This window comes from Saccopteryx bilineata, chromosome 2 (assembly GCF_036850765.1).
Source record: "Saccopteryx bilineata isolate mSacBil1 chromosome 2, mSacBil1_pri_phased_curated, whole genome shotgun sequence".
Classification (NCBI taxonomy): domain Eukaryota; kingdom Metazoa; phylum Chordata; class Mammalia; order Chiroptera; family Emballonuridae; genus Saccopteryx; species Saccopteryx bilineata.
Genome location: NC_089491.1, coordinates 60,285,375 through 60,311,639, shown reverse-complemented (window position 1 = coordinate 60,311,639; position 26,265 = coordinate 60,285,375). Strand labels below are relative to the sequence as shown.

Sequence of the window (26,265 nt, the reverse complement as noted above, 5' to 3'; positions counted from 1 at the left end):
GCTGACGCTCTACCACTGAGCCAACCGGCCAGGGCCTAAAATACTATTTTTAATAGTGTTATTACCTCAATATCACTAATCATTAGAGAAATGCAAATTAAAACCACAATGAGATATCATCTCACACCAGTTAGAATGGCGCTCATCAACAAAACAACACAGAATATGTGCTGGCGAGGATGTGGAGAAAAGGCAACCCTCCTGCACTGCTGGTGGGAATGCAGACTGGTGCAGCCACTGTGGAAAACAGTATGGAGATTCCTCAAGAAATTAAAAATCGAACTGCCTTTTGACCCAGCTATACCACTTTTAGGAATATATCCCAAGAACAGCATAGCACTGTTTGAAAAGAAGAAATGCACCCCCATGTTTATGGCAGCATTGTTCACAAGAGCGAAGATCTGGAAACAGCTCAAGAGTCCATCAGTGGACGAGTGGATTAAAAAGCTTTGGTACATATATACTATGGAATACTACTCAGCCATAAGAAATGATGACATCGGATCATTTACAACAACATGGATGGACCTTGATAACATTATACTGAATGAAATAAGTAAATCAGAAAAAACTAAGAACTATATGATTCCATACATAGGTGGGACATAAAAATGAGACTCAGAGACATGGACAAGTGTGTGGGGGTTATGGGGAGGGGGGAGGAGAGGGAGGGGGTTAGGGGAGGGGAGGGGCACAAAGAAAACCAGTTAAAAGGTGATGGAAGACAATTGGACTTTGGGTGATGGGAATGCAGCATAATCAAACGTCAAAATAACCTAGAGATGTTTTCTCTGAACATATGTACCTTTATTTATCAATGTCACCCCACTAAAATTAATTAAAAAATAGTGTTATTACTACTTTTAAATTTTTTATTTAGCCCTGGCCAGTTGGCTCAGTGGTAGAGTGTTGGTCCGGCATGTGGACGTCTTGGGTTCGGTTCCTGGTCAGGGCACACAGGAGAAGCAACCCTCTGCTTCTTCACCTTCCCCCCACCTTTTTTCTCTCTCTCTCTCTTCCTCTCCTGCAGCCATGGCTCGATTGGTTTGAGCACATTGGTTCCAGGCACTGAAGATGGCTCCATGGAACCTCTGCGTCAGACACTAAAACTAGCTTGGTTGCGAGCATGACCCCAGATGGGCAGAGCATTGGCTCCAGACAGGGCTTGCCAGGTGGATCCCGGTCAGGTCGCATGTGGGAGTCTATTTCCTCTCCACTCACTTGAAAAAAAAACCCAAAGAATTTTTTATTTAGAAAATTAAATTGATTTTAAATAAAAATATTATTCCATTGGAAAATGGGCCCAAGTAAGATGCATGAAGTTGGAGCTACTCCTGTTGTGAAAAAGCCTGGTTAAGAAGAGTGGTGGTGCTGACCCACCCTATGTGATGTAAATGTTGATGTATCCTCCTTGGCTGGCAGTGGGAAGCTGGACCATGTTCTGAGTAAAGAAAACACTTGTGTCACTTGCTCGGAAGGAGTGGGTGTCATTAAGCAAAAAGCTATCTTTCTAGTCTCTAGAATATTTTACTTACAGGGCCTTGGGATTCCCAAAGAGAGGCAAAGGATTAATGCTAGTTGTTCAAGGCCCAACAATCCTTGGTACTTCTTAGGTACCTCTTTGAAAGTGAGACTGAAGTGAATTAAATGGCTTGTACTCATTGCAAAATGTTGAGTGAAAATTCAGAATATGAAATATTATCTATGATGGGGCAGTAAATAGTCAAAAACTGAATATGCATGAAGGGTTAGGGCTAGAAAATGATATGGGAGAAATGAAAATAGTAGATTTGGTTTTGAAATGGAATTGGTGTCAGTTTTGGTTTTCTTTCTCTTATTTCAGTACAGAAACTCTAACAAGGTACTAATATTAAATATATACTTTTTACAAAACAAAATAAAAATTGCTGATTTTGTGGCCTGGGTATCTCTGTTGTTTCCTGAATATCAGTAATGCCCATGATTTAAGCTGCTGTTATACCAGGGAAGATGGGCTTGTGTGGAGACCTGTGATTAGTTGCCCTTACAATATAAAATAATGGCTGGACCAGTCCTTTAAAAAATTACAACATGCTCTACAAATGTAAGGTGGACAAGTCAATTTCCTTACCTATAATAAAAAGATTGGAGTTAAGTTTCAATTCAATGATACCTGACAAGTGCTCTGCTATAGAGTGCAAAATATGACTCAAATGAAGATTACCTTCTTATCAGGACTGTGTAAAACAGCTGAGAGAACTTAAATACAGCTCTAAACACTCCATAGGACTATGAGGTCTTAACATATGTTACTCAGGGAATCCATCAATCTCTCTGGTTTCTCTCTCCATCTTACAGTCTTGTTCTGTCTCTGACTCTCTATGTCTGTCTGTATGCCTTAAATATGTGTGTGTGTGGCTCCCTCTGCCTCTCTGTCTGTCTCCCTCAGTCTGTTTCTCTTATACCCTCTCTCCCACCTCTCTCTCACACAGCCCCTCAGAAAAATGACAAAACGCTCTTTTGGAGGGAATACTCCTCCAGGTTCATCTAGTCACTAAAATCCATTTCCTTCCAAGTTCGCAAGTGTTTGATGATTTCCTACTCTAAGCTGGGACAAGGTTGTGAGCAGGGCCTTATTTCGTTTTAGGGTTCCACAAAAATGTCTGAGATAGCTCCAAAGTATGAAAAGTAAAAGCTCAAAACCAAATGCAAAATTTTCTCAATTAATCAACAACTCTACTGAATTTAACCTACTGGTGAAAAATTTCCCCCCTACTTTGCAGACATAAAATTATATATAAAGTATATACAACAAATGAGGAAGTGGGTGCATCTTAATACGTTTTAAATGACATGGTTAGGTGCTTAGGGCTTAGGGAGATCTCGGGGAGGGAAAGAATAAAATTACCAAGTGTTGGGCAAATGACTTTGTAAAATTTGTATTTTTTGAGTTTGCTCACTTTTATTGTTAGAAAATGGCGCTGGGCAGCCATGTGTGTGCTTGCTCTCAGAGTAGGGCAGTGGATTGCAAATTGTAGGTTGTATTCCTGCTTGGGAGGAGCCATTGTTTTATTAATGTTTGCTGGAGGAGAAGTTTTTGCACCAGGAAGTTCTGAAAAGGAGAGAAGAAGGAGAAGAGGCAGAAAGGAGCTGGCAGTGTTGGCAGAGTGAGTGCAGAGAGAATGCAGACTGCTGAAGAGAGAAGCCATGTTGGCAGGGAAAGAGAGAGAAGCCGTGTTTGTGGAGTGACAGCAGAGAGAATGCAGAGTGCTGAAGGAGAAGCCAGTTTGTGCAGAGAGAAGGTGTGCAAATGGGGAACCAGAGGTGAGGGGCTTTTTGAGCTCCACTAAGACTGGTGGCACCTTAGATTCTAGGAGAACCGGAGGAGATTCTCCTGGTTGTGGAACTGGAGAATACGTCAGTGGCTTTGGGAGGCCTGTGTGTTTGCTCAATGGTTGTTGCAAGACTTTAATTAAAAAATGGCCCACCATTTTTCGGCTCCTCTGTTATTTTACCTGTTTATCTGAATTCAATGAGAACTTGCATGTGCGTGGCTGCAACTGGTCATGTACCAAAAAATCAGTTTTTCTATTTTATTAGTTTTCTTATAGCTTGAGACACAAGTGATGGTTTTATAGCCAACTATTGCAATATGCACTGGGTTGAAGTAGATGGGCTAGAAAATTAGTACCTGGCTTTCCTGATGCAACTGCTGAAACAGCTCTATATAGAAAAAGCCCACTAACCTATTTTGGAAATTTTGAACTAATTTCTTTTCCTTTTCTTGTGTTTTAAAACTCTCCCTGGCTAGCCCTTTTTTTTGCAAAGACAGAGCCAAAGCATTGATGAACTATTTGCTGAAGTGGAAATGCAGCAAAACCAATTACAGAAATGAGATGCCCTCATTAAAAAACTACAGTAAAAGGTTGGTGCCTCTTACTTCCTTTAGTAGTTTGTTAGCATCAGACTTTTGATTCCAACAGAAATTCAAGTGCCTATTAACATCACCAATCTTACAGTTATCTGGTGTCTTTTACTCAAGTATTTCAAAGAAAACTGCAAATCTAGATATATTATTATTTAATTTTTATTTATTTATTTTTATTTTAGTGAGAGGAGGGGTGGTAGAAACAGACTCCTGAATGCACCCTGACTGGGATCTACCCAGCAAACCCACTAGGGGGGCGATGCTCTGCCCATCTAGGGCCCTTGTTTCATTGCAACTGGAGCCATTTTTTAGGGCCTGAGGCTGAAGCCATAGAGCCATCCTCAGTGCTTGGGGCCAACTTGCTTCAATTGAGCCATGGCTGCGGGAGGAGAAAAGAAAAGAGAGAAACAGAGAGAGGGGCGAGGGGGATGGAGTAGAGAAACAGATAGTCACTTCTCCTGTGTGCCCTGGCTGGGAATCCAACCCAGGACATCCACATGCAGGGCTGATGCTCTACCAGTAAGCCAACCAGCCAGGCTAGATATATTATTTTAAAGTATTTATGCAAGGGGAGCAGCTGAGGAGGTAGTTTTATTTATCATTCACATCCACTGCTAGGAAAATGTATTTTAAATGCAATAATAAAAATAGCTAATGTTATTTAATTCTTACTATGTACAGGCACTTTTGTAATAGTAGCTAGGGCAGGTACTACTAGTAGTCTCATTAGGTAGATAATCAAACTGAGGCATAGAGAGGATGCATACAAGGTAACACAGCTAGCACAGTGCAATTCAAATCTGGGTGATCTGAAGCTAATTACTAGATCCAGTGCCCATGACCATTGCTACTTCTAAGAACAACAGTAAACAGTACCTTTGGTCAACAATCAGAATCACCAGAATATCATTGTAATGTGCTCTTTTACTGTATTATTTATAAGAGCTAAAGAATGTTTTCCCAAACAAACTAAATTTTTTAAAGGTTTGAAATAACATAGCTAACTCAGAAGGTGAGAATAACTACTGTCTTTTAGTGTTAGATAGAGGTTTTTATGTTTTAAATACAACAAGAGCAAATGAAGTTAGAAATCTTAGATCTATCTCAAAGTTTGGTATATTCTGGAATTAACTAAGAAACCTATAAGTGGGAGCATGCACTGTAAATGTGTGCTTATGCAGAGCCTAGAGTTAGCCGCTCCATCCAGGGAGGAGCATCAACAGCATCAGAATCAGCCATGGCCAGTTAAGATGCACCATTGACTTGCTTAATCACAACCTGCATTTTCACAACACCCCAGATGATTTAAATGCACATTCAAGTTCTTGATCCAAATATACTGGTCTGTTTTTAATTTGGTGGATCTATGGATCTTGTAGTTTATTGTGTTTACTTTTTTTGCTTGGCTGCTAGGAAGCTCAAAGTCAAATTTATAACTGACTTTTTAAGGAACTGTCAAGGACCTTAAGATGTATTCTGTATATTAATTAACCTTATCCAAGTTTTAGATTGATTTTCCTCTCTTTATTTTCCTTTCACCTAGAAATTTTATACCTTGTTTTACAATCTCCATAAGCTGCCTCAGATACCTTTTAGAACGGGAAGGTTTATAAAAATGCATAAAAATAAAACACTTGCTATATTTTGTCTTGTCATTCCATGGTCTAATGCCATGATTTGTGTTTATTCCCATTTCTAATGCTTTGGGTTAAATCAAAGCACAAACTCACAAAGAAACCAGTGAAAAGTGGAAATGGAAAGAAAACCCCTGGTGTGTAGGGTGAAGAGAACTTTCCCTCTTAAAAATCAGAGCAAGAAAAACGGAGCATGAACCCTCTTCTAGGACACAAGTCAGTCCATACAAGGCTGCCTGCCCTGGGAAAGAACACAAGATTAGAAAGAGGCACTGGGGGTGCTGTCACAAGCAGCCGTTTGCCCTTTAGTAACCTCTGGGCTCTGTGGGCGAGGCTGCCATGTTTTGTGTAAATGCTGGTACTGTATTCTGAACACGGGTACCTCTATCCCCGCCCCTACAAAAAACAAATGCAGTTAAGAAGCCAGAGACAAAATGTTACTGAATTGTTTAGAAACACTACAACAGATGACCCAATATTCTCTCTCTGTAGTCATGTTATGTTTTTAAAAATGCACTCGAAAACAGATGTCAAATGAGAGCAAGAAAAACAAACAGAAAACCAGCAAACTCTTACTTGTTATTATATCACTTTGAAAGATTTCGAAGGGAAAAATAATCCCTTTTTATTTCAATTGAGGAACTACAAGTTGAACATCAGATGGTATCTTTATGCTGAACAACTATTATAACTACTAATAATTTGTTTTCAAACTGGGACTAAATGCTCACATATCCTATATTTGCACAGTACCTTTTCTATTATATTAATTCCCATCCCTTCTTTTTATGAGACAAATGAAAGTTCCTCTTAGGAAAGGGCTTGGAAAACCAGCACTCCTGTTAAATAAAGCTGGACCTCAGCTGGGGCAAGGAAATGTTCCCTTTTAGAAACAGGTCAAAGCACCTGAGTTCTCCTTAAAACCCACTCACTTGTTTAAGAAAGTCCAACTACTTTTCAATAGCAAAAGATTCAAAAGGAAAGCTGGGTTATTTACCATCTTAGGCCATACAGGATCAGAGTCCCGTTGAAAAGAATCACAAATATACAAACATTTGAAACCTGTTGGGGAAAACTGACTACTTTAAGAAAAATAAATAAATCTCTAACTTTGCTTAAAGACTTATTTTTTTAATACTATACTTTGTTGACCACTATGCTGTACACCTGAAACTAATACAAACTAATACTGAATGTAAATTGTAATTGAAAATAGAAATTCAACCAGACGGTTGAACTGGAATTTTATGAATGAAGATATCAATGTTACTAAATATCCTTTTGAAACATTGCTTAGCAGATTTAATGTATTAAGTGGTTTGTATATCATTCACTCCCACCTTAGTATGAATTAATCTACTCAGTTCCGTTCCTTCTTACAGAAAGGATGGACTTATGGCTTGTAGCTGTGAGTGGAGAAAGGGGATAAAAAGGAGGAGGGGTCCTGACCTGGGGAAGATTGAGATGCTTAGGGTATATCATAGGAGAGGGACAAAACAAGGGGGTGAGAAGGTACCCAAATCCAAATAGTTTCATATTCCATATTTTTTTTTCTAAAACTTTAAAAATCTTGACACTGAAATCAAAAGGTTCCTTGGATAACTGTCTTTATTCCAACTCCCAGCTATCCCCATGGAACCCATGATGTGGTTTTAGGGTCTAAGTTATCTGAATATTCCTGTGATTCCCACATAAAGGGGCTCAGAATTTGTTAAATAGATCGAGCTTGGTATATTAGGACCCTATATTCAATGGAGTTTTTTTTTTATGGCTAGACAATATTTAATGGGAATGTATTTTATTCTCTATGGCCAAAGACTGGAATTAATTTAGCAATTTACATTTTAGGCATTCTGCAAAACTTACCCTTCTATAGCTACATTTCCTATTTCACCCAAAGGACTTTATATAGACTTTATTTATATATACAGATTTACAGATGCTTGGGAGGGGAATACGTTCTGGAGTGGTGGGGGGTGGGGTGGGTAAGGTGCTGGGGTGCTGTGCAAGGGGATAAATAATCCCATTCCTTAGTATGTACATTTAGGGTTTCCCCCTACTACTTTGACTCTAAGAAAATTTGGGGAATCTGCTTTAACCTAGGTGAAAAAAAATTTCCCCCTAAACAGAGACTTGTTTCTTTGGAGTATGGGTTAGGGAGGGGTAGATGTAGGCTCATTTTTCACCATTGAGAATCTGTCAAGAAGCAATTATTTTTCTATTAGAAACTGAAATATTGCAGATTTCCTAGAAATATACCAGGTCGACTACTAAACTCTCAGTAGAAAGCCTTGTCTTCAGCATCCACAGAGGTAATCCACCTTCCTTGACTCACCCTCCTACCTCCCCTTACTCCTTCAAATTCAAACAACTGGAGCACCCATACTTTTTGTAGCTTGGTTAAGAACTGTGGTTGTGGCTTCTGAGATGGCTTCCAAGGATCCCACCTCCTGATACTTGTAGGTTACGGAAAGACTCTGACCTCTAACCTCTCTCTGAAGAAGGCAATTGCCATGTTATGAACTGCCCTATGCAGAGACTAATACAGCAAGGAATTCAAGGATGCCTCTGGCCAACAGCTAGTGAAGAACTAAGGCCCTCAGCCCAACAGTCCAAAAGGAACTGAATCTTCTCAACACCACAGAATGAGCCTGACAGCAATCCCTCCCCTAGTTGACCCTTGGGGTAATTACTGCCTTAGCTGATGGCCTGGCTGTGGCCTTTTCAGAGTCGGAGGCACCTGGCTAAGCCACACCACAAAAACTGAGATAATAACTGTTTGTTGTTTTAAGCTGCAGAGGTTTTTGTTATACAGCCATAGATAACTAACACAAGTGCATACACTTAAGAAAGTACGTGTCAGATATTCAGTGATATTTGAATGTGTAATTTCTTAAAAAAAAAAAAAAAGGCTTTACCTAGTAAAATTTCTTCCTCTTAATTGACTCTCAGGGTTATTCTCCTGGGCTAAGGAATACAACACAATGACTACCTATAGAGAACAATATTCTTAATATCAAAATAGCCTCTTTGGAGTGAATCCAATCATTAACTAGGTTTAAAGTTGAGGATTTTAAAAAACATAAATAATTTGGGCGATTTCTATTTTTAGAAATTAACCAAATTAACTAATATCTTTTAAAGAGACTGTGATGGATATTAATAATAAAAGAATGCTAATAAGTACCTAGCACAAACAGCTTTCCTTTTTCCCTAAGACAACAAATTTTAAAAATTTAATAATATATTTAATTTAACTTAAAATATCCAACCTACTATTATTTTAACATATAATCATGATAAAATTATTAATGCAATATTGCATTTTTTTAAAAAAACAAAGCCTTCAAAATGTAGGATGTCTTTTATACTTATAGTATAAATATTCATATGTTAACTCTTACCAGATATAATTGTTCTGTTTAAATTTCATAAAACTTAGTTTAAAAGACCATTTATTTACTTAAGTTGTTCCAAACACACTAAAATTTTTTTCAATAAGCAAATTGGACACCAAATAATAATTCAAATTCATTCCCTTAGTCACACTAACCATATTTCAATGGCTACACTATTGGATACTACAGGGTTAGAGCTTCACTTCTAATTGACCCTCCAATAGGTAGAAAACCTAGGCTTCTCTATAAACCCATGTTCTTCCCCTCCACCCCACCCCCCACCCCACTGTCCACCCCACTCGCCACATTTACTGTGCAGTCAGGAAATAGGGATACCCTGTAAATTCATTACACAGGTGTTAATAGGCTAAGAGAGCAAAAGGGGAACCCTGAGACAGTAACAGGAAACAGCTACCACCGTTGGAACTGAGGGAAAATAAAGGAAAGATGGAGAATCATCAGAAACTTGTAGCTTGGAATGTAAGGCCCGTCCAGGTGGCGCTCAGATTTCTGCTGCTCTGACTCAGAGTGAGCCTGCGGACGCTGGCCCGGGGGTGCCACAAGAAGCTGGGCGCTGAGCCCCCCCAGCTAGAGTGACCAGGAGTAACAGGACAAACAGGAAGGAAGTGTTTTTACTTCCTTCTGCCTTCCAATCTCACTTTCTGGCTTGCAGTGCCAGGAGCTGATGGGAAGCTAGTGTGTAGAATTCCATCTTTAGAGTGGAGAGGATAAGCAGGTGAAGAACTAGCAGGAGCAGCCTGTAACTTCACCAGGGTGGCTTCTTCAGTTCAACCAGAGGGCCCCGGCTGTGGTTTTGCCACTGGTTTTTTGCATTTGGTGGTACCCAGTGAGAGCCTTTTGGAAAAAAGACTTCCTGGGTTCATCTGAGTTTTTTTTCTTTTTTATTGAATTTATTGGGGTGATATTGGTTAATAAAATTATACAGGTTTCAGTTGTGCAATTCTATAATACATCATCTGTATATTGTGTTATGTGTAAAACAATACATTTTTTCCTTTTTTGAGAGAGAAAGGGAGAGAGAGACAGGAACACTGAGCTGCTCCTGTATGTGCCCAGACTGGGAAATCGAACCAGGAACCTCCATATTCTGGGAGGATGCTCCAATCAAATGAGCTATCCGACCAGAGCTTAACTTCTTTTTATTTCTTGTTTCAGAGAGACAGAGAGAGGAAGGGAGAGAGGGGGAGGGGGAAAGGAAGCATTCATCTGTTGTTCCACTCAGTGGTGCATTCATTGGTTGCTTCCCATATGTGCCCTTGACCAGGGATTGAACCCTTAACCTTGTCGTTTGAGGATGACACTCTTAACTGACCGAGCTAACCAGTCAGGGCCTAAAACAATACATTTCTAACAAAATTATCCTCCAAGTAAAAACAAAACATACATTTCAATATTCAGTTTTGTAAAAGAACAAAAATTAAGTTGAATGATATGGTTTCAATGCTATATCTGGATAGGTCAGCATATTTTAAGAGACCACCACTCAGAATTGTCAGTGGATGACTAACATGAACCAACCTGCATGTTCTTTTATGGGAGAAAGGGAGCACATTTTTTCCAGGCATTGCAAATAGTTTCCTAAAACAAATCTGCTGGCTAAAAAAAACACACACACATACCAGAAAATGTGCAATTTTGCTGTTGCTGAAGCTGACTTTGCTTTTCTTTTGGTTTGAGGCAGAGCCTTTACCAGTCCTCTATTCATTAAAAATAAAAAATAAAATCAACAACCAAAAAACAAAAACAGCCAATGAATAAATCAAGACTATTCATTAAAATGCTTGCTTGCTCTTTCCTGACATGTTTAATATTGTTAGCTGCTTTGTTTTGGGTTGGAGAAGAAAGTATTAGAATTGGAGGCAACAGCAGGCTTACCAAGAATAAACAGTCCAGATGCCCCCAGATGTATCTCTAGAAACATACACCTGCTTTGGTGCTTGGAGAGAGAGAAGGCTTGTCTGGATCTTGGAGATGGTTTCAAAATATTGTAGGGAGGAGCACTGAGGAGCAAAACTGTTATCATTTTTCTTTCTCACAAAGTAAGGACAGACTTACTTTGATGTTTGTTCACTAATTTGATGTTTGTTCTCCAAAGGGGAAGCAGCTACTGATCTATTCCTTCACCCACAGGTTGGGCGGTCCTAAGAGTGAAAGAAAACCTGCTGGAGGGAAATGCACCATCTCCCTTCTCTAGCCCTCTCCCCAGTAAGAATATCTCATTCATGTTATGAAAGCATTACAATACATCTAAGTGTCCTGGATGGTGTGAACATTGGCAGCATTCAGCTCAACATCTACAATATGAAATAAAAGGCTTTGTCACCAGTAAATGTAAAGGCCAGTGACGCAGGAAGACAACAGAATTTTGAGCTTGAGATGAGTCAAGCTTAAGGATCACAGGGAGCTTTCCACAGAGCTGGGCGGAGGGGAGGCCATGTTCTCACCTTGACAATAAGGAGAGTGAAAGGAAGGACCAACAAGCTTAGAAGATGTGTATTAGAGGGGGAAAGGAATAGAATGAAATTAACTGAAGAAGGATTCCCATGTTCCTTCTCTGGGAGGAAAAGTCACCCAATCCTGAGGTGGAAAATGTGTGAGAATTCTAAGGTGTCTGAGTTTGACACCTTTTTTATTTTCTCAAATGTGGGATACTGTACATAGCATATCTGTGCATGTCATCTTTGCCTGGATATAACAGAAATGTAAGTCCACTAATAAGATAAGGAAACTGGTCTGCTTCCTATCCGTGAACCCACGAAGGGAATTTTGATAGGAGAGAAAATACCGCCTGTATCACCCCCATCAATCAAGTAGATTAATACAAAAGGAACAGCAGGCTTGGTATGAAAGACTATAACTCTAGGAAATGCTGAGAAATGATGTTATTATTGCTAAATGCATAATTTTTAGCTTAGGCATGAAGATCTTTAAAAATTATTAAAATTAGCCACTAAGTTGAGTTCCTCTACTTTCATTCCTCACTAAATCATAATATTTCTATTTCCACACTGTTACATGGATCTCAGTTTACATTTTGAAGGTTGTCAAACAAAGAACATAAAACAAATGAGGTGGAACTATAAAGTTTTGTAAATTTTATAACCTTTTTGGTGTTTAGGCCAGTGGACAAATGTAATTCATTTATAATGACTAAAAATACATGATAGCCAACTGATTAACCAGGTTTTTAAAAAATTACCTTATTACATCATCAAAACTCAGTTCTTTCCTACTCGTAGCTCTATTTTACTTTGTGCTGTGTGGCTAGCCTGCATTGCCTCCACCCAAACCCACTTTTCCCCTGGGAAGACCATGTAGGTAGGTGACACAGCATCTAAATTTCCCCCAGAGCATCCTGACCTCTGCTGAGAGGGGCCAAAGGCAGCCTGTCTGAGGCCTTGAAACCACAGGATATCCATTAACAGGGTGCTGTTAAAATACCTCTGCTTTAGTGATGGCCAAACACTTCATGGGAGCAGCGGATGAATACACGTCTTCTAGCTACCACTAACATACACAGGAAAGACAGAAGGAACTAAGGATGAAAAAGCTAAAAAGTAGAAAAGACTTTTACTCCCTAAATGGCAAAAGAAATAAGAGGGAACAATTCCCCAAAGGATACCCTGTCAGAAGACAAGCCACTTTAAGGAACTAATTTTCAAAAAATAATTAAAAAATGAATAGAAGCTACTCTTTTATGGATTCTTGCTGTATGGGCCAAGAGTTTGCTTAAAGGCTTTAATCACTGTAAAAAAAAATATTGGACTGGATAAAGAAGATGTGGCACATATACACATGGTATACTATTCAGCCATAAGAAATGATGACATCGGTTCACTTACAACAAAATGGTGGGATCTTGATAACATTATACGGAGTGAAATAAGTAAATCAGAAAAAAAAACAAGAACTGCAGGATTCCATACATTGGTGGGACATAAAAACGAGACTAAGAGACATGGACAAGAGTGTGGTGGCTGGGGGGGGGGGGGCGAGGGGAGGGAAGGAGGGAATGGGGGAGGGGCACAAAGAAAACTAGATAGAAGGTGACGAGGACAATCTGACTTTGGGTGATGGGTATGCAACAGAATTGAATGACAAGATAACCTGGACATGTTTTCTTTGAATATATGTACCCTGATTTATTGATGTCACCCCATTAAAATAAAAATTTATTTATATAAAAAAATGAATAGAAGCATAGAAATCAAAGAAAGAAGACTTTTTGGATTATAGGAGGCTCATTCTACTCAAGGCAAACTATTCCTCATCATAATCAAAAGCAAGCCCAGCCTGACCTGTGGTGGCGCAGTGGATAAAGCATCCACCTGGAAATGCTGAGGTTGCCGGTTTGAAACCCTGGGCTTGCCTGGTCAAGGCACATATGGGAGTTGATGCTTCCAGCTCCTCCCCTTGTCTCTCTCTGTCTCTTCTCTCTCTCTCTCTCTGTCTGTCTGTCTCTCTCTCTGTCTCTCCCTCTCCTCTCTAAAATGAATAAATAAAAAAAAATTAAAAAAAAAAGCAAGCCCAGATTTGTCTTACTATCATCACCATTTCTATTGCTTCTATCCCCAGCACCTTATATTTATATTCCAAACCCACGAAAAACAGGATGTTTCAATGAATCTAAATGCTGAATTCTATGTGAATGCTCTATGACATTTTCCATCATTAAATGGAGAGAGCAGGATTTTTTGTCAGGATAGGCAGTAACACTCCAGCATAGTGGACTCAAAATGAATGAGTATAACGTGAGGCTGTGACTTGTGGAATCAGTGAGGTTAATGTACACAGACCCTCTTTAACACTATTTCACTACTGACTCACAACACATTCTTTTAGTTCCATATGTGAATCAGGATTGGTCAATGTGTAAATATGTATTGTGAACAACTCCCCCCAAAACTGAGATTTTACTCTCTCTCTGCATCACAGGGTACAGATCTTAATCCTGATCCCCAAGAGAGCTTCCAAAAAGCTCCAGATTTCTAAGGTCACGACTTACTAATGAAAGAAGGCAGAAGTTGACAGGTGAAAATAAAATGTTTTGCAAAACAATGGCACCAGCAATTCTTGGGACACTGGAACAATTCTCAGTGTTTTGTTTTGTTTTTTCTTGCTCTACACTTCAAAGGCAAAAAAGTGAGATGTGTGTTTTCTTTTAATACAATCACAACTCCTTTGTAAAAGGAAAGAGCAGATTGCGTCTGAATCTAGAAAGTGAGCAAATTGTGCCCTCAAGTGGCTGAAACCATAGCTTTGCAAAACCTGCAACTGCTGCTAAGCAGTCTTAGTCTCCTGAATTTTTTCATTTTCCTAGAAAAAAAGGAAAGCAACACAGCTTTGGAGCAGGCATCAGGTAAGTGGGGATTGTGTTCCTGATTTATTACTGAGACCAACTTGCCACAGCAAAGTTAAGTACAAGGACATAATTATCTGGATAATTCAGGAAACAAGAATCACTTTGCCTTTGTCTCCATTAGTTGGCTAATTCAAATGTTTTGATTTTGCCTGGGCTGTGCTGCTGTTCTTAAATTAAGTGTTTGTTCATAATAAGTGCGTTCTACAAGCAACTACATGCTAAGTTTAGTAAAATCAAGGACTGGGCTTTAGCACAGTCTTAAACAGTGTGTCCGTAAAGTCATGGTGCACTTTTGACCAGTCACAGGAAAGCAACAAAAGACAATAGAAATGTGAAATCTGCACCAAATAAAAGGAAAACTCTCCCAGTTTCATACCTATTCAGTGCAGTTTGATGTGGGCTCATGCACAGATTTTTTAGGGCTCCTTAGGTAGCTATCCCGTATAGCCTCTACTGACTCGTCACTGACTGATGGCCTACCAGAACGGGGTTTCTCCACCAAACTGCCGGTTTCCTTCAACTGCTTATCCCACCCAGTAATGTTATTCCTATGTGGTGGCGCTTCGTTATAAATGCGCCGATATTCATGTTGCACTTTAGTCACGGGTTCGAACTTAGCGAGCCACAGAACACACTGAACTTTCCTCTGTACCGTCCACATCTCGACTGGCATGGCCGTGGGCTGCTCCGCTGTATACACGGTGTTATGTCATCACCTGCACATGCGCACATGCTGCCACATCATCCTACAGAAACTGGGAGGGTTTTCCTTTTATTTGGTGCAGATTTCACATTTCTATCGTCTTTTGTTGCTTTCCTGTGACCGGTCAAAAGTGCACCATGACTTTATGGACACATTGTATTTAAGGCCGAGTTCTTTAAAGGGTGAACAGCAGGAATTTATCCAACAAATATGCTACACACATGTGAAAGAATCTCTAAGATTTTGCATTATAACCTCAGTTGTAATGTCAGAAGATTGGAAACACCTTACATAGATGCTCGTCAGCATGGGGTTAAATATATCATGCTACTTCCGTATCATGAAAGTCAGTGCAGCCGTAAAAAATAGCATAAGACAGTTCTATGTATTCACGTGAAAGCGCTCTCCATAATGTAGTGTCCAATGAAAAATCAAGGTGCAGAGCACTGTGACAATTGTGCTACATTTGCTTTATGAAAGGAAAACATATAGGGTTACAATGGCTTGTACATATATAGGTTATTTCTGGAAGGATACACATGAAACTGATTTTAAAAGATGTCTGTTTCCAATTGTCAAAAATAGGATTGAGCTGTGGAATTTACATGACTTTCATCTGTTTTGTGCCAGTGTTTAGAATAGGCCCTGGCACATTGTATACATGGAATAATATTTGTGCAATAAATAAATGAATAAAATCAAACTATGTATATATATTTTTACTTAAAAAATTTTTTTGAAGTTAAATTTAATGTGAGAACATTGATCAATAAGAGTACATAGGTTTCAGGTGAATATCTCCATGGCATTTGAACTATTGATTGTTTTTGTGCCTATCACCCAAAGTCAAATTATTTTCTATCACTGTATATTTTGTCCCTCTTTACTTCCCTCTGTCTACCCCCTCCCCCTGGTAACCACTTCACTTTTATCTATGTCTATGACTCTCAGTTTTATATCCCACCTATATGTGAAATCATATACAGTAGTTCTTAGCTTTTTCTGATTTATTTATTTCACTTAATGTAATGTTCTCAAGGTCCATCCATGTTGTTGTAAATGGCAATATGCCATCATTTCTTATGGCTGAGTAGTATCCCATTGCATATATTTACCACATTATGTATATGTACTTAGAAAGGATCACTCCAAGAATCTGATGGCTGGAGGTCAAGATGGGAGAGAGAATTTTCACTCTGCATTTTTGTACTTGAATAATTTTGAACCATTAGAATAAGCTACCTTATCCAAAATAAACTTCAAACAACTAAAGAAACAAGTAAAAATGGAAAGTTATTATTTTGATAGTTATTTAAGTTAGGCATTCTTTTGATAGTGATTTAGGTCCGGGCTAAACACATCAGAAACTACCGATCATTAATTAGTAATAACACTGGAGTACTTAGAGCATCTGCAGAGATTTACGTCATTAAAAACTGACCTCATGTGAAGAGGTTTCCTGCTGTTAAAGATTTTTTTTTTTTACTGAGAGAGAAAGACAGGAAGGGAGAGAGATGAGAATCATTGACTCCTAGTTGTGGCACCTTAGTTGTTCATTGATTGTTTTCTCATATGTACTTTGACTGGGGGACTCCAGCTTAGTCAGTGAACCCTTGCTCAAGCCAGTGACCTTGGGCTCAAGCGAGCGACCATGGGATCCTGTCTATGTTCCACGCTCAAGCCAGTGACCCCGGACTTAAGCTGGTAAGCCTGCACTCAAACCGGAGACCTCGAGATTTCTAATCTGGGTCCTTAGCATCCTAGGCCAACACTTGATCCACTGTGCCACTACTTGGTCAGGTTGTTATAGATTCTTGATAGACAAGTACTTGCTCTTGGCCAAATCCATCTCACCTGATCTCTCTGCACACTGTGGGATTGCTTCTCAAGTCAGGTGGATGAAGTTGATGGCCCTCACCCCTGAGTTTCCAGTGGCTGAAGTCACTGTGGGCCTTTGGGTGACTCACTCCATGGAGTAGAACAGTTTATTGAGAGGAACTCCATTAAAGGGAGGGGGAGGCTTTGATTCCTAAAGGAGGCCCAAGGCCCCACCGCAGACCTCCTGAAAAGGAGTCTCCAGGTGGGTAAGCCTCCAAGACGAACATTTGTATTTTTATAAAGCTCTACAATAGACTCTGAGGCACAGCCACCTTTGCCCCATCCTACTCCCTCACCCACAGCAGTGAGAGGATCCAGTGTGGACATAGAGCCAACTGGGCTCAGATTTGGAATCCATTTCCTTGGACAAAATAGAGTCCCTCTCAAGGAGAGCTTCCATTCCCTACGTCCCAACTCCTCCCTAACCATCTCATCCAGAATCATTTCTGGTTCATTCCTTTCCTAAGAAACCCTATTCTTTCCATTACAACTTCCAGGCATTTATTCAGGATTGGCTTGCACGCTTATTCCTGCCATTCTTTTTGCCTCTGTAGGATGCAAATCTAGTCGCATTCCTCAGAACTCCACTGTGATGCGGGAGGCACCTCCCTATTAGGCCAGTTATCAGGCACGCTCTGAGAATGGAGACTTCTGGTCTGAGAACATTTGGCTGAATAGGAGGAGGTCTGAAAACAGCTAATTATCCATCAAAGAAATCGTGTTCTAACTGATAGGCTTGTTCTCGACAAGCACAGTCCTCCACAGCAAGTCTGATAATTGAATAAAAAGACCTCAGAGGCTCTTGGGGGCTGGGGTGAGAAATGAAAACATGCTTTATGTGGCTTTGCCTAATGTAATCACCAGTTAAAGGGATGGCAAGGAGCTTAACAAGCTCATTACAACCTCAGCGTCTGTGATCTCTGCAGCAACCACAGGATAAGATACCCGTCAAGGTCTCCCTAGGCCTTGGCCCCCGCCTGTGCTGTTTTCATTCTGCCCCCACCAGAAGGCAGCTGGTGTCTCCATTACCAGCTGCGGGCCACATGGGAAGTAAGCCAGGAGTTGGTCCAAACGTGTTCCTGGGCTAACAACTACGTGTTTTCTTAATCTGGGTGTGGAGAAAGGAATGTTAAATTCAGATTTGGGTAATCCTATCTATCAACCTAATTTTTCCAGCTGTTCTGTTCTATTTTCAGAATTACTGTCCTCTGTGATTTCGCTAAAGCTCATTCCTGAGTCTGTTTCAGGGCACAGTTGTCTGGCTACGTGCCTCTCACCCATAGAGGTGACACATGGCACTGCAGAGACGCTGGGCTGGCAGACGCTGGCCATTCCTGGGATCAGCACTCTGGCTCTAGAAGTTCATCTCTTCCTTGAGAGAAGGTGTTTGTTTTATCAGTGATCAACCCTTGCTGGCATGTGAGGATGTGTCTGAGTTCAGCATAATTCTCTTATAAGTGATTTAGATTGCTCCTTAAAGCAATAAGAATAAGATACAGAGACACCAGCTCCGGCATCCACGGGGAATACAATGTGAATGGTGCTCACTATGGTCCAACATGGTGACCCTGACTGAGGGCACCAGAAGGGGTAGAGCAATTAGAAGAGGCACCTGAACAGGTAGGAGGAGGGGGAGACTGAGGGCAGGAAGGCAATCTCAGCCTATTCTAAGCCAATTTTATTTGAGGTTCCATGGCAGCTGCTCCTTTAAGAGAGACAAAAGTCATCCGAGTTCTACTCAGTTGGTGTTAAATTGAAACTTCACCCATATTAGAATCCTATAATGTATGACTCTGGCCACCACTCACACTCAAGGCCAGACAACATCTACCATTAGATCCACGTAATGGTTCCTTCCATCCAAGGGAGCTCTGCAGTTTATATTAAAAGTATACAAATTTGAAACTTGAATCCTGGCTTGGTCACTGCAGGCCTCCCTTCATTGGTCAATAGATATATTATCCATAAGTTCTGGATAAATCAAATTTTTATAAGTCAAACCGTGTTTTATATTCATTAGGTGAATCCTAAATCAAACAGTTATCCATGAATTTATCTGCTCTGTAAATCTTAACTTTTGTTTGGCTTCCTTAAAGGGATATAGCTGTGCCAGGATTAGAGTCATGGAAATATGTAGCAATGTCAATGGGGAAAGTTACCCTACTCACCAAACCCTCAGAATAACTTGCAGAATTCAACTAAGTTGAAGGAAAATGTTACTAAATGAAAGAGAAACTGCTGTCCCTACTGAAATAATGCCTGTGGGAGACACAGACATTAGGCCATACCTGTTATTGATACCATAATGCAGATAAATTAAGAGACCCTTGATTGAAAAGAGACTTAGGTTTGCAGGCAGTAGAAAAGAGATGAGAGTCTAGGGAGATGGCAAGGAACAAAAAAGAAGGAAAAATGGATAGAAATGAGAATTCTAGGTCACCAAAGGCAAAATTAGTTAACCGACTGTTGGACAGATAAAATGTATTATGCTCACTTTGTTAAAGATAACACGAGGAGGCCGTTGCCCAGGTGATATTAATGTGTGTTGAGAATCCTTGTAGCCTGGGGCTTGGTTTTGGGATTAAGCCTTTCCCACCCTTTTTGATGTGGGGTGGTACAATCCAATCATGCCTCAGAGAAGTGACTTTGTATTGGAGACTTCCCTATTTTGTATATTGGATTAGAGGTTGTGAAGCTACAATATAAAATGGGGGCGGAACGAGAATTTGCGCTCTTGGTTCCTGAGATTATCATTAGAGGAGAGAGCAGAGCAGAGAGCAGAGAAAGGCCACGTGGAGGAGGCCAGGAGAAGCAGCCAAGATGGCGGAGTGCTGAGTGAGATGCCAGTTTGTGCAGACTTTGTATCTGGGATAAGGAAGGAGATGGGGAACTGAGGAGAATAAGGCTGGTGAGCTAGAAACCTTTGATTCTAGGAAACTCGGATAAGTCAGTGGCTTTGTGAGCACTGAATGTGATTGGGTTTTGGAACCCAGTGTGTATTTTTACTTGCCCACCGGGTGCAAGCTAGAATGAAAGACTATGGCCCATCAGTTTTTGGCTCCGCTGTTTCTTTACTGACAGTCCGAATCCAATGCGAACATGCATGGGCCAGGAGGCTGCTCTGATAGTGGCCCTGGTCTTGAATACTGGCTTTACACCGACCAATTTGACCTGGGGTTTAGACCTGACTTGAATTTTCCCTTTCCATTTTGTGACATGGCAGTGGAGTTGTAGGAAAAGGAGAATCAGTCTAAGACTGGTTACTGTCAAGACCAACCTAAACAAAACTACTGGAAGCATGTGAGGACTGGAGAAGAAATAGTAAAAATTTAACAACAGCATGGAAGATTCAGACAAGATGCTCTCTAAATCCCTCGAAGTTTCATGTAGTAAGACTCTGAACCAAGTTTACTCTAATTCATGTTCCTTAAACAAGGTTCTTAAAATATGGTGGGCTGGGAGCTAAGAGAAAGTGCTATGCCCAAACTGGATGGAAGCGTTTTCTTCAATCATTTCCAAGGGTAGCCTGATTTTTAATGAGGTGGCCTTGGCTTTTCTATAGTGTACAGAGCCGCTTAAAGAATATTCACTTGGCACTTGTGGGTTCACTTCTCATGAATCCAAGCTGGGCCCACAGTAATCGTTCAGGCTTGCTCTCCTGGGCACTCCTACATTTCTGAATCATCTGGCACACTAATGCATTCTGAGTCCCGCTGTGATGTAATTAAGGACAATGTTTGCAGCTAGGAGTAGAGGGAGTTGTGAATGCTTCCCATGGGGGATTAAATGCCCCTAGGGGAAGTTGAAAAACTATAGAATTCATTTGGTGCAAGTTTATTCCAATTCCACAAGCACCCCCCAATTACAGGATAGGGTTTCTAGAGACACAAACACAGCATCCATACGCAAATATTTTCATGCTTTTATCTCCTTCTAGGGAATAGAGAACTGAAACTACATACTACATCTAAGGAATGCTTATTTATCTAGGCGAGGTACTTGGGCTGAGTTTATATTTAAAAATGAGGCTAGAAAACAAAGAGCTGCTTTAGAAAGGGTTAAATGGGGAAAGACATGTGTACTTCACCAACATTGAAAGAAACTTCTAAGTGTGTGGATGGTTTTTTGTGTTTCTCCCTGTAGCTTTTGACCTCAGTGAACCACTCATTTTTCCTGTTTGGGTCTCGATTTGCGCATCTGGAAATGTGGGTGTGGGTGTATTTGGCTTAGGTGAGTTCTGAAATTCTTTGCATTTCAGTCCCACATACACATAAATCATCCTGGAAAGTGTGGGTGAGGGCTGGGGGGCATCAGAACTCTCTTAACACTGTTGAAAGGGTTGCAAACTAGTAAAATTATTTTGGGAAAAAGTGGCAGTATAAATAAAACTTAAAATGTATATTGCTTGAGACTCAATAATTTCACTTTTAGGCATTTCCTTAGGAAAATATTCTCACACATGCACAGAGAGATTAAGACAAAATTTCCCACTGCACAGTGTTTGTAAAGAGTCCCAAATTTGAAAAAAAACCCATAAATGTCTATCAATTAAAAAAACAGAAATGGATAAATACGTCCTCTATACAGAAAGGGATACTATACAACCCTTAAAATGATGACAAAGCTCTATATAAATCAATATTAATATTTCTAAAATACAAGCTGTCAAGTAATTCACATTCACTAAATTTGTGAAAATCTAAATAACTAAGAAGGATAATCACTGTAACTGAATGTAACACATTGAATCAATAAAATTCATAAGCCCACAGTAGTACTCAAACAAAAAAGAAAGAAAATCACACTGTCGGATGAGAAGTGCAGTATAACACATGGGGTGTGCAGCCACTTATGGACATTTAAAATGAATATAAAAGTAATAACACTTGGTGTTCACAGAGTTATATATACAGATGTGTGTGAATCAGAAGAAAACGGGAGAAAGGACACACATAAGTTCATCACTGCCGTTTGCGGGGCAAGGTAGATAAATCTGTGACTAGAGATTGGGGATAAAGGATACTTCAACTTAATCAGTACGACTGTACACACACACACACACACACACACACTCACACACACTCACACACAAATGTCACTTCCAGATGGTGGAGGAGAGGTGCTTGTCACAGCATTCTTCTCTGCATCAAAAAATAAATCTTCTTAAAATAAAAACTAAAATATGTAAGCAGTACTAGCTTTGGCAGATGTATGTTGACACATTCCCTCCCAGCCCCAAGTAAAGGGCTTCCAAGAAACCAAGGCAGCCTAACCTTTAGTTCTTCACTGTCTAGCTCCCCGTTGTCCAATATGGTAGCCACCAGCCACTTATAGCTGCTTGAATTTAAATTTAAATGAACTAAAGTTAAATAAAATTAAAATTTCACTTCTTCCATTGCCCTAAGCCACATTTCAGGTGCTAAATAGCCACATGTGGCTAGTATCAATTGTACTGAGCAGCACACATATTAAAACATTTCTATCATTGCTGTAAATTCTATCTGACAAAGCTGGTCTTGAGGTAAAAAAACCAAGAACATTTTTGGTTACAGAGCTCTTTCCCTAATACATCCTTCTGCACATAAAAAGAACAAGGTAATGATAAGGAGAATTTTTTATTTCTGGAAGAAATACATTGACTATTATCCTAAATTCTAATTATGGCTGAAGTAACACTTTCTTGGTAAAAAAAAAATTAGATAATCATTTTTAGAAAGTGACCTAGTAAAGTAATGTAAACATCATATTTCATTTTTCCTGAAACTTAGTAAGTGGAAAGGTAGACAGAGGGATGACAAAAGCATTATCCAAACAGTAACTCTAAACATGGGTTCAATGGTTTTCCAAGAGCCTTTGTTTCTTACCTGTACACAGTATGAGGGACATAGACTTCCCGGATTGGAAATTCCAAAACTTCTTTGTGTGGACGTGTTCGGTTTTCAGAAAAGGGTTTCACTGGCAATAGTTCAGGGGTCAGACAACAATTGATGACCTCTGGAGCTAGAGAAATCTCTAGTCTGAGCAAGCCTGAAGAGAGAGAACAGGACAGTTTTAGAAAAGACACTGTCATATTACAGAGGAATTGATATAGATTATTATAGCATATTTCTTTTATGAAAATAAGGATAAGTAGTGGGAGTGGGAGTTTGGAAATTCCCAGCTACTGGTAATTTCCTATAGCTGGAGAAAAAGTACATCATGACAACTTTCGAGATTTTGTTTCTAGAAATTAAAAAGCAAGAAATTGTAAAATAAATAGAACTAGATTAGAGGGTCTTTAAAGTCTCTTCCACAACTACTACACCATAATAGTACATGTTTAAGTAAATATTGGTGGGTTTTGAACTGGGTTCTCTGGTATCCAGAGTGCTGCCAAAGTGTTTCAGAGGCTCTTAAGCTGAGGATAAGGATGGTGTCCTCACCTTCCAACAAAGCATCTCACATTCACTTTTCTTTTTATACTAGAGTTCTATATAACATTTTATATGATGAAAAAGTCTCCTCTGTTCAAACAATTATCTAATCAACTGAGAAACCAGATCTAAAGCATGTTTATTTACAGAATCAGTCCTTTAATAGAATGGAGAATATAAGTAGAGTTTCCAAAAAAGTAGATCGATTCAGACTCAATTCCCAATGTAGAATCCCACATTTCATTTGGTACACATAATTTTATAAATTGTAGCACTAGACAAATAATGAGTCTAATCACAAATGGCTTTAACACAGCTCAAGAGGATAAAGACAAGCCATCCACACCTGGAATTGACTTGACTCTTCTCTGTAAGGATGAAGACCTTTTGTAGTCAGCTAAAAACTTGAATAAGTCTTCATCACTAAGGCGATCTCCCTCCTGCCAAAAAAGAAGTCAGGGTTAGTATAGATACACGATGGACTCCTGGGATAGGGACCAATGATTTATGGGAAGATTTTTATCTTTAAACTTTATTTTAATATACCTTTCACAGAAATTAGGATTATAGGCAATGCTGAAGTCGTTCAGTTCAACCTCTTGTCAAATATTCCCTCTCTACTAATTCTGGATTTACTGTCACTTAGCCTCTCATCAATCCTTCTGGGGACGGGCTCCTACTGCGTTCTAAGGAAGTCTACTTGACCATTAGAAATCTAGGCCAAAGGCATCTCACCCTATAACTTAAGCCTACTGTTGCTTGTTTTACTCCCTGGACTAATACAAAATAAGTTTACTTTCTTCTTCAAGGATCTGAAGATGAAGAAGTCTTTTCATTTTTTTTTCCTATCGCTTTTTTTCATATTTGTCTTGACTAAGAGGGCTAAGCATAAATACTACCTTCTATGTGTCCACCTGGGATAGACATTCAACCAAGGGACCCATGGGCAAGAGCTCTAATCCTTGTAACAGCCTGGTAAGGTAGTTAGGTAGGTATATCTTCTTCCCAAGTGCAGATGAGAAAACTTAGACTTAGGTAAGTCAAGTACTCTGCCTCATGAAGACTGAGCTACATTTTCTAAAACAGAGTCAAACCAAGTCTAAAGTGTTTTGTTTTGGGTTTTTTGGTAGAAAAAATACTCATAGTATAAATTTTGCCATCTTAACCATTTCTGAGTGTGCAGTTCCGTAGTGTCAAGTACACTTACATTGTTGCGCAACCACTCTCCGCAACACTTTCATATTGCAAAACTGAAACTCTCTACCCTTTAAACAATGCCCTACTCACCACTTCCTGGCAAACATCGTTCTGCTTTCTGCCTCTATGAATTTGATTATTGTAGGAAATTTTTTGTTTTTTAAAGTCTCAGTGTTTAATGAGTTAAAAAAAGAATGCCATTGGCAATGGTCACCCTCTCTGAGCAAGCAGGGCAGCCCTGCGAAGCCTGCACCTGGAATGGCGGTGAGAGGGACAACAGCCAGCCCAGGAACTCCCGCGACCAAAGGGGGACAGTGTCTCAGCCAGACTGTTTTCATAGCCTCATAAATGAATCGACCGTGAGAGCTCAAATGGGATAGTTGGTATCAGTGGGAGCAAATCCTTCTCTCAATGACAAGAGCTAACACTCACTGAGTTATCTGCTGTATCCCAGGCACTCTGAGAATAGCTTGACCTACCTCACATCACCTAATCCTCCCAAAAGCCACATGAAGCAAGCAGCCTCATCCTTGTTTTGTAGATCATGAAACTCAGGCTTGGTGAGGTTAACCAACTCGTTCTTTTATTCACTACATATACTACCCCTCTGGGCTCCAAAACCCATGATATGGGAACAAACCTAGACATATAGTAACATGAAGAGATACCTGCTTGTAAAAGCTGTGAATTGTCATAGTCTTGAGGTTGGATCCAACTCCATTTTCCTCCAAGGAAAGGGCTCTTTCAGAAAGCCTTCTAGATTGGGACAGGGTTCTCCGCTCACCCACAGAGCTTCTTCCTTTAAGGAAAACAATTGTTGTTCTAAAGGTTGCCCTCCTGTTTGACACAGCAGGTATTACCTTTACCACATATGAGATATGTTTAAAGTCACAAACAAGAACACAGAGCATGGCCATTTTAGTTCTGAATGGAAACTTCCGTCCAGTGACCCCTCCCTGTCTCAGAGCCCCTGTTGCCAACCCTCTTCCTCCTCCACCAGAGTGGAGAGGCCTTGAGCAGCTCAGCTCCCTCCCACACGGAGGGCAGGCCAGAGGCCACCTGCAGGAATCCAGAGCTGCAGCCAGAACAGGGTCTGCAGATAAGCTTTATTTAGTCAACAGTGTTTGTTTTCGTTTTATTTTTACATTTTAATTCCATTGGGAGAGGCATGTACTCAATGCCCTTGAAGGCATTTGAGATTGTGACCCGAATGTGGTTGGGTGAGCCTGAGTATATTGTGAACCCCAGCTTTCTTCCCAGTTGTGTGGACCAGGCAGACAGCAGAACTGGCTGACCTGCCTAATGGGGATTAGAACCCTGAGTCTCACCCAAACTGGGCTGGGACCATAATACTCTGCTTAGTTGTTTCTTATCCCCTTTAGATATTTAGGTGAGGATTTTGTTGTTTTTCTATTGCAAAACTGTTGTAAATAGTCAAATTGCTTAGAACTAACTCTAATATGGCCAATCGTGTCTTTGAATACTCTCCCATCCTTAAGTCTTGCCATGTTGCTGAATTGGGACTTCTTGCTACCGCTGCCCATCTAAACTTGCCATACTGCCTCTTCTGGTTGCTTCTTAAAAATCAGCCTCTGTGGTCAGGTAAATTTATCCTTGACCTAGAGATTACTAAAGCCTCAGCAAGCCCTCTGCCTGAATTTATGGACTTGATTGTGGTGTCCTCTAGGCTCTACGCACAACTCTTTCACATAAGGCTAACTGGGTCTACGTAGAGGTTGGCATTAGAATAAA

At 40.0% G+C, this 26,265-nt stretch overlaps 1 protein-coding gene across 3 annotated transcripts in view; it reads right to left on the bottom strand.

The window, feature by feature from the left end:
- Nucleotides 1-26,265, bottom strand: part of DOCK8 (dedicator of cytokinesis 8) — a 251,996-nt gene that overhangs the window by 105,017 nt on the left and 120,714 nt on the right. For all 3 annotated transcript variants that reach the window (XM_066257142.1, XM_066257143.1, XM_066257144.1), the window contains 3 exons: nt 25,182-25,312; nt 23,663-23,756; nt 22,768-22,930 (listed from right to left, as the gene is read on the bottom strand). In XM_066257142.1, coding sequence (XP_066113239.1) covers nt 22,768-22,930; nt 23,663-23,756; nt 25,182-25,312 — 388 coding nt within the window. The remainder of the gene's footprint in view (nt 1-22,767; nt 22,931-23,662; nt 23,757-25,181; nt 25,313-26,265) is intronic.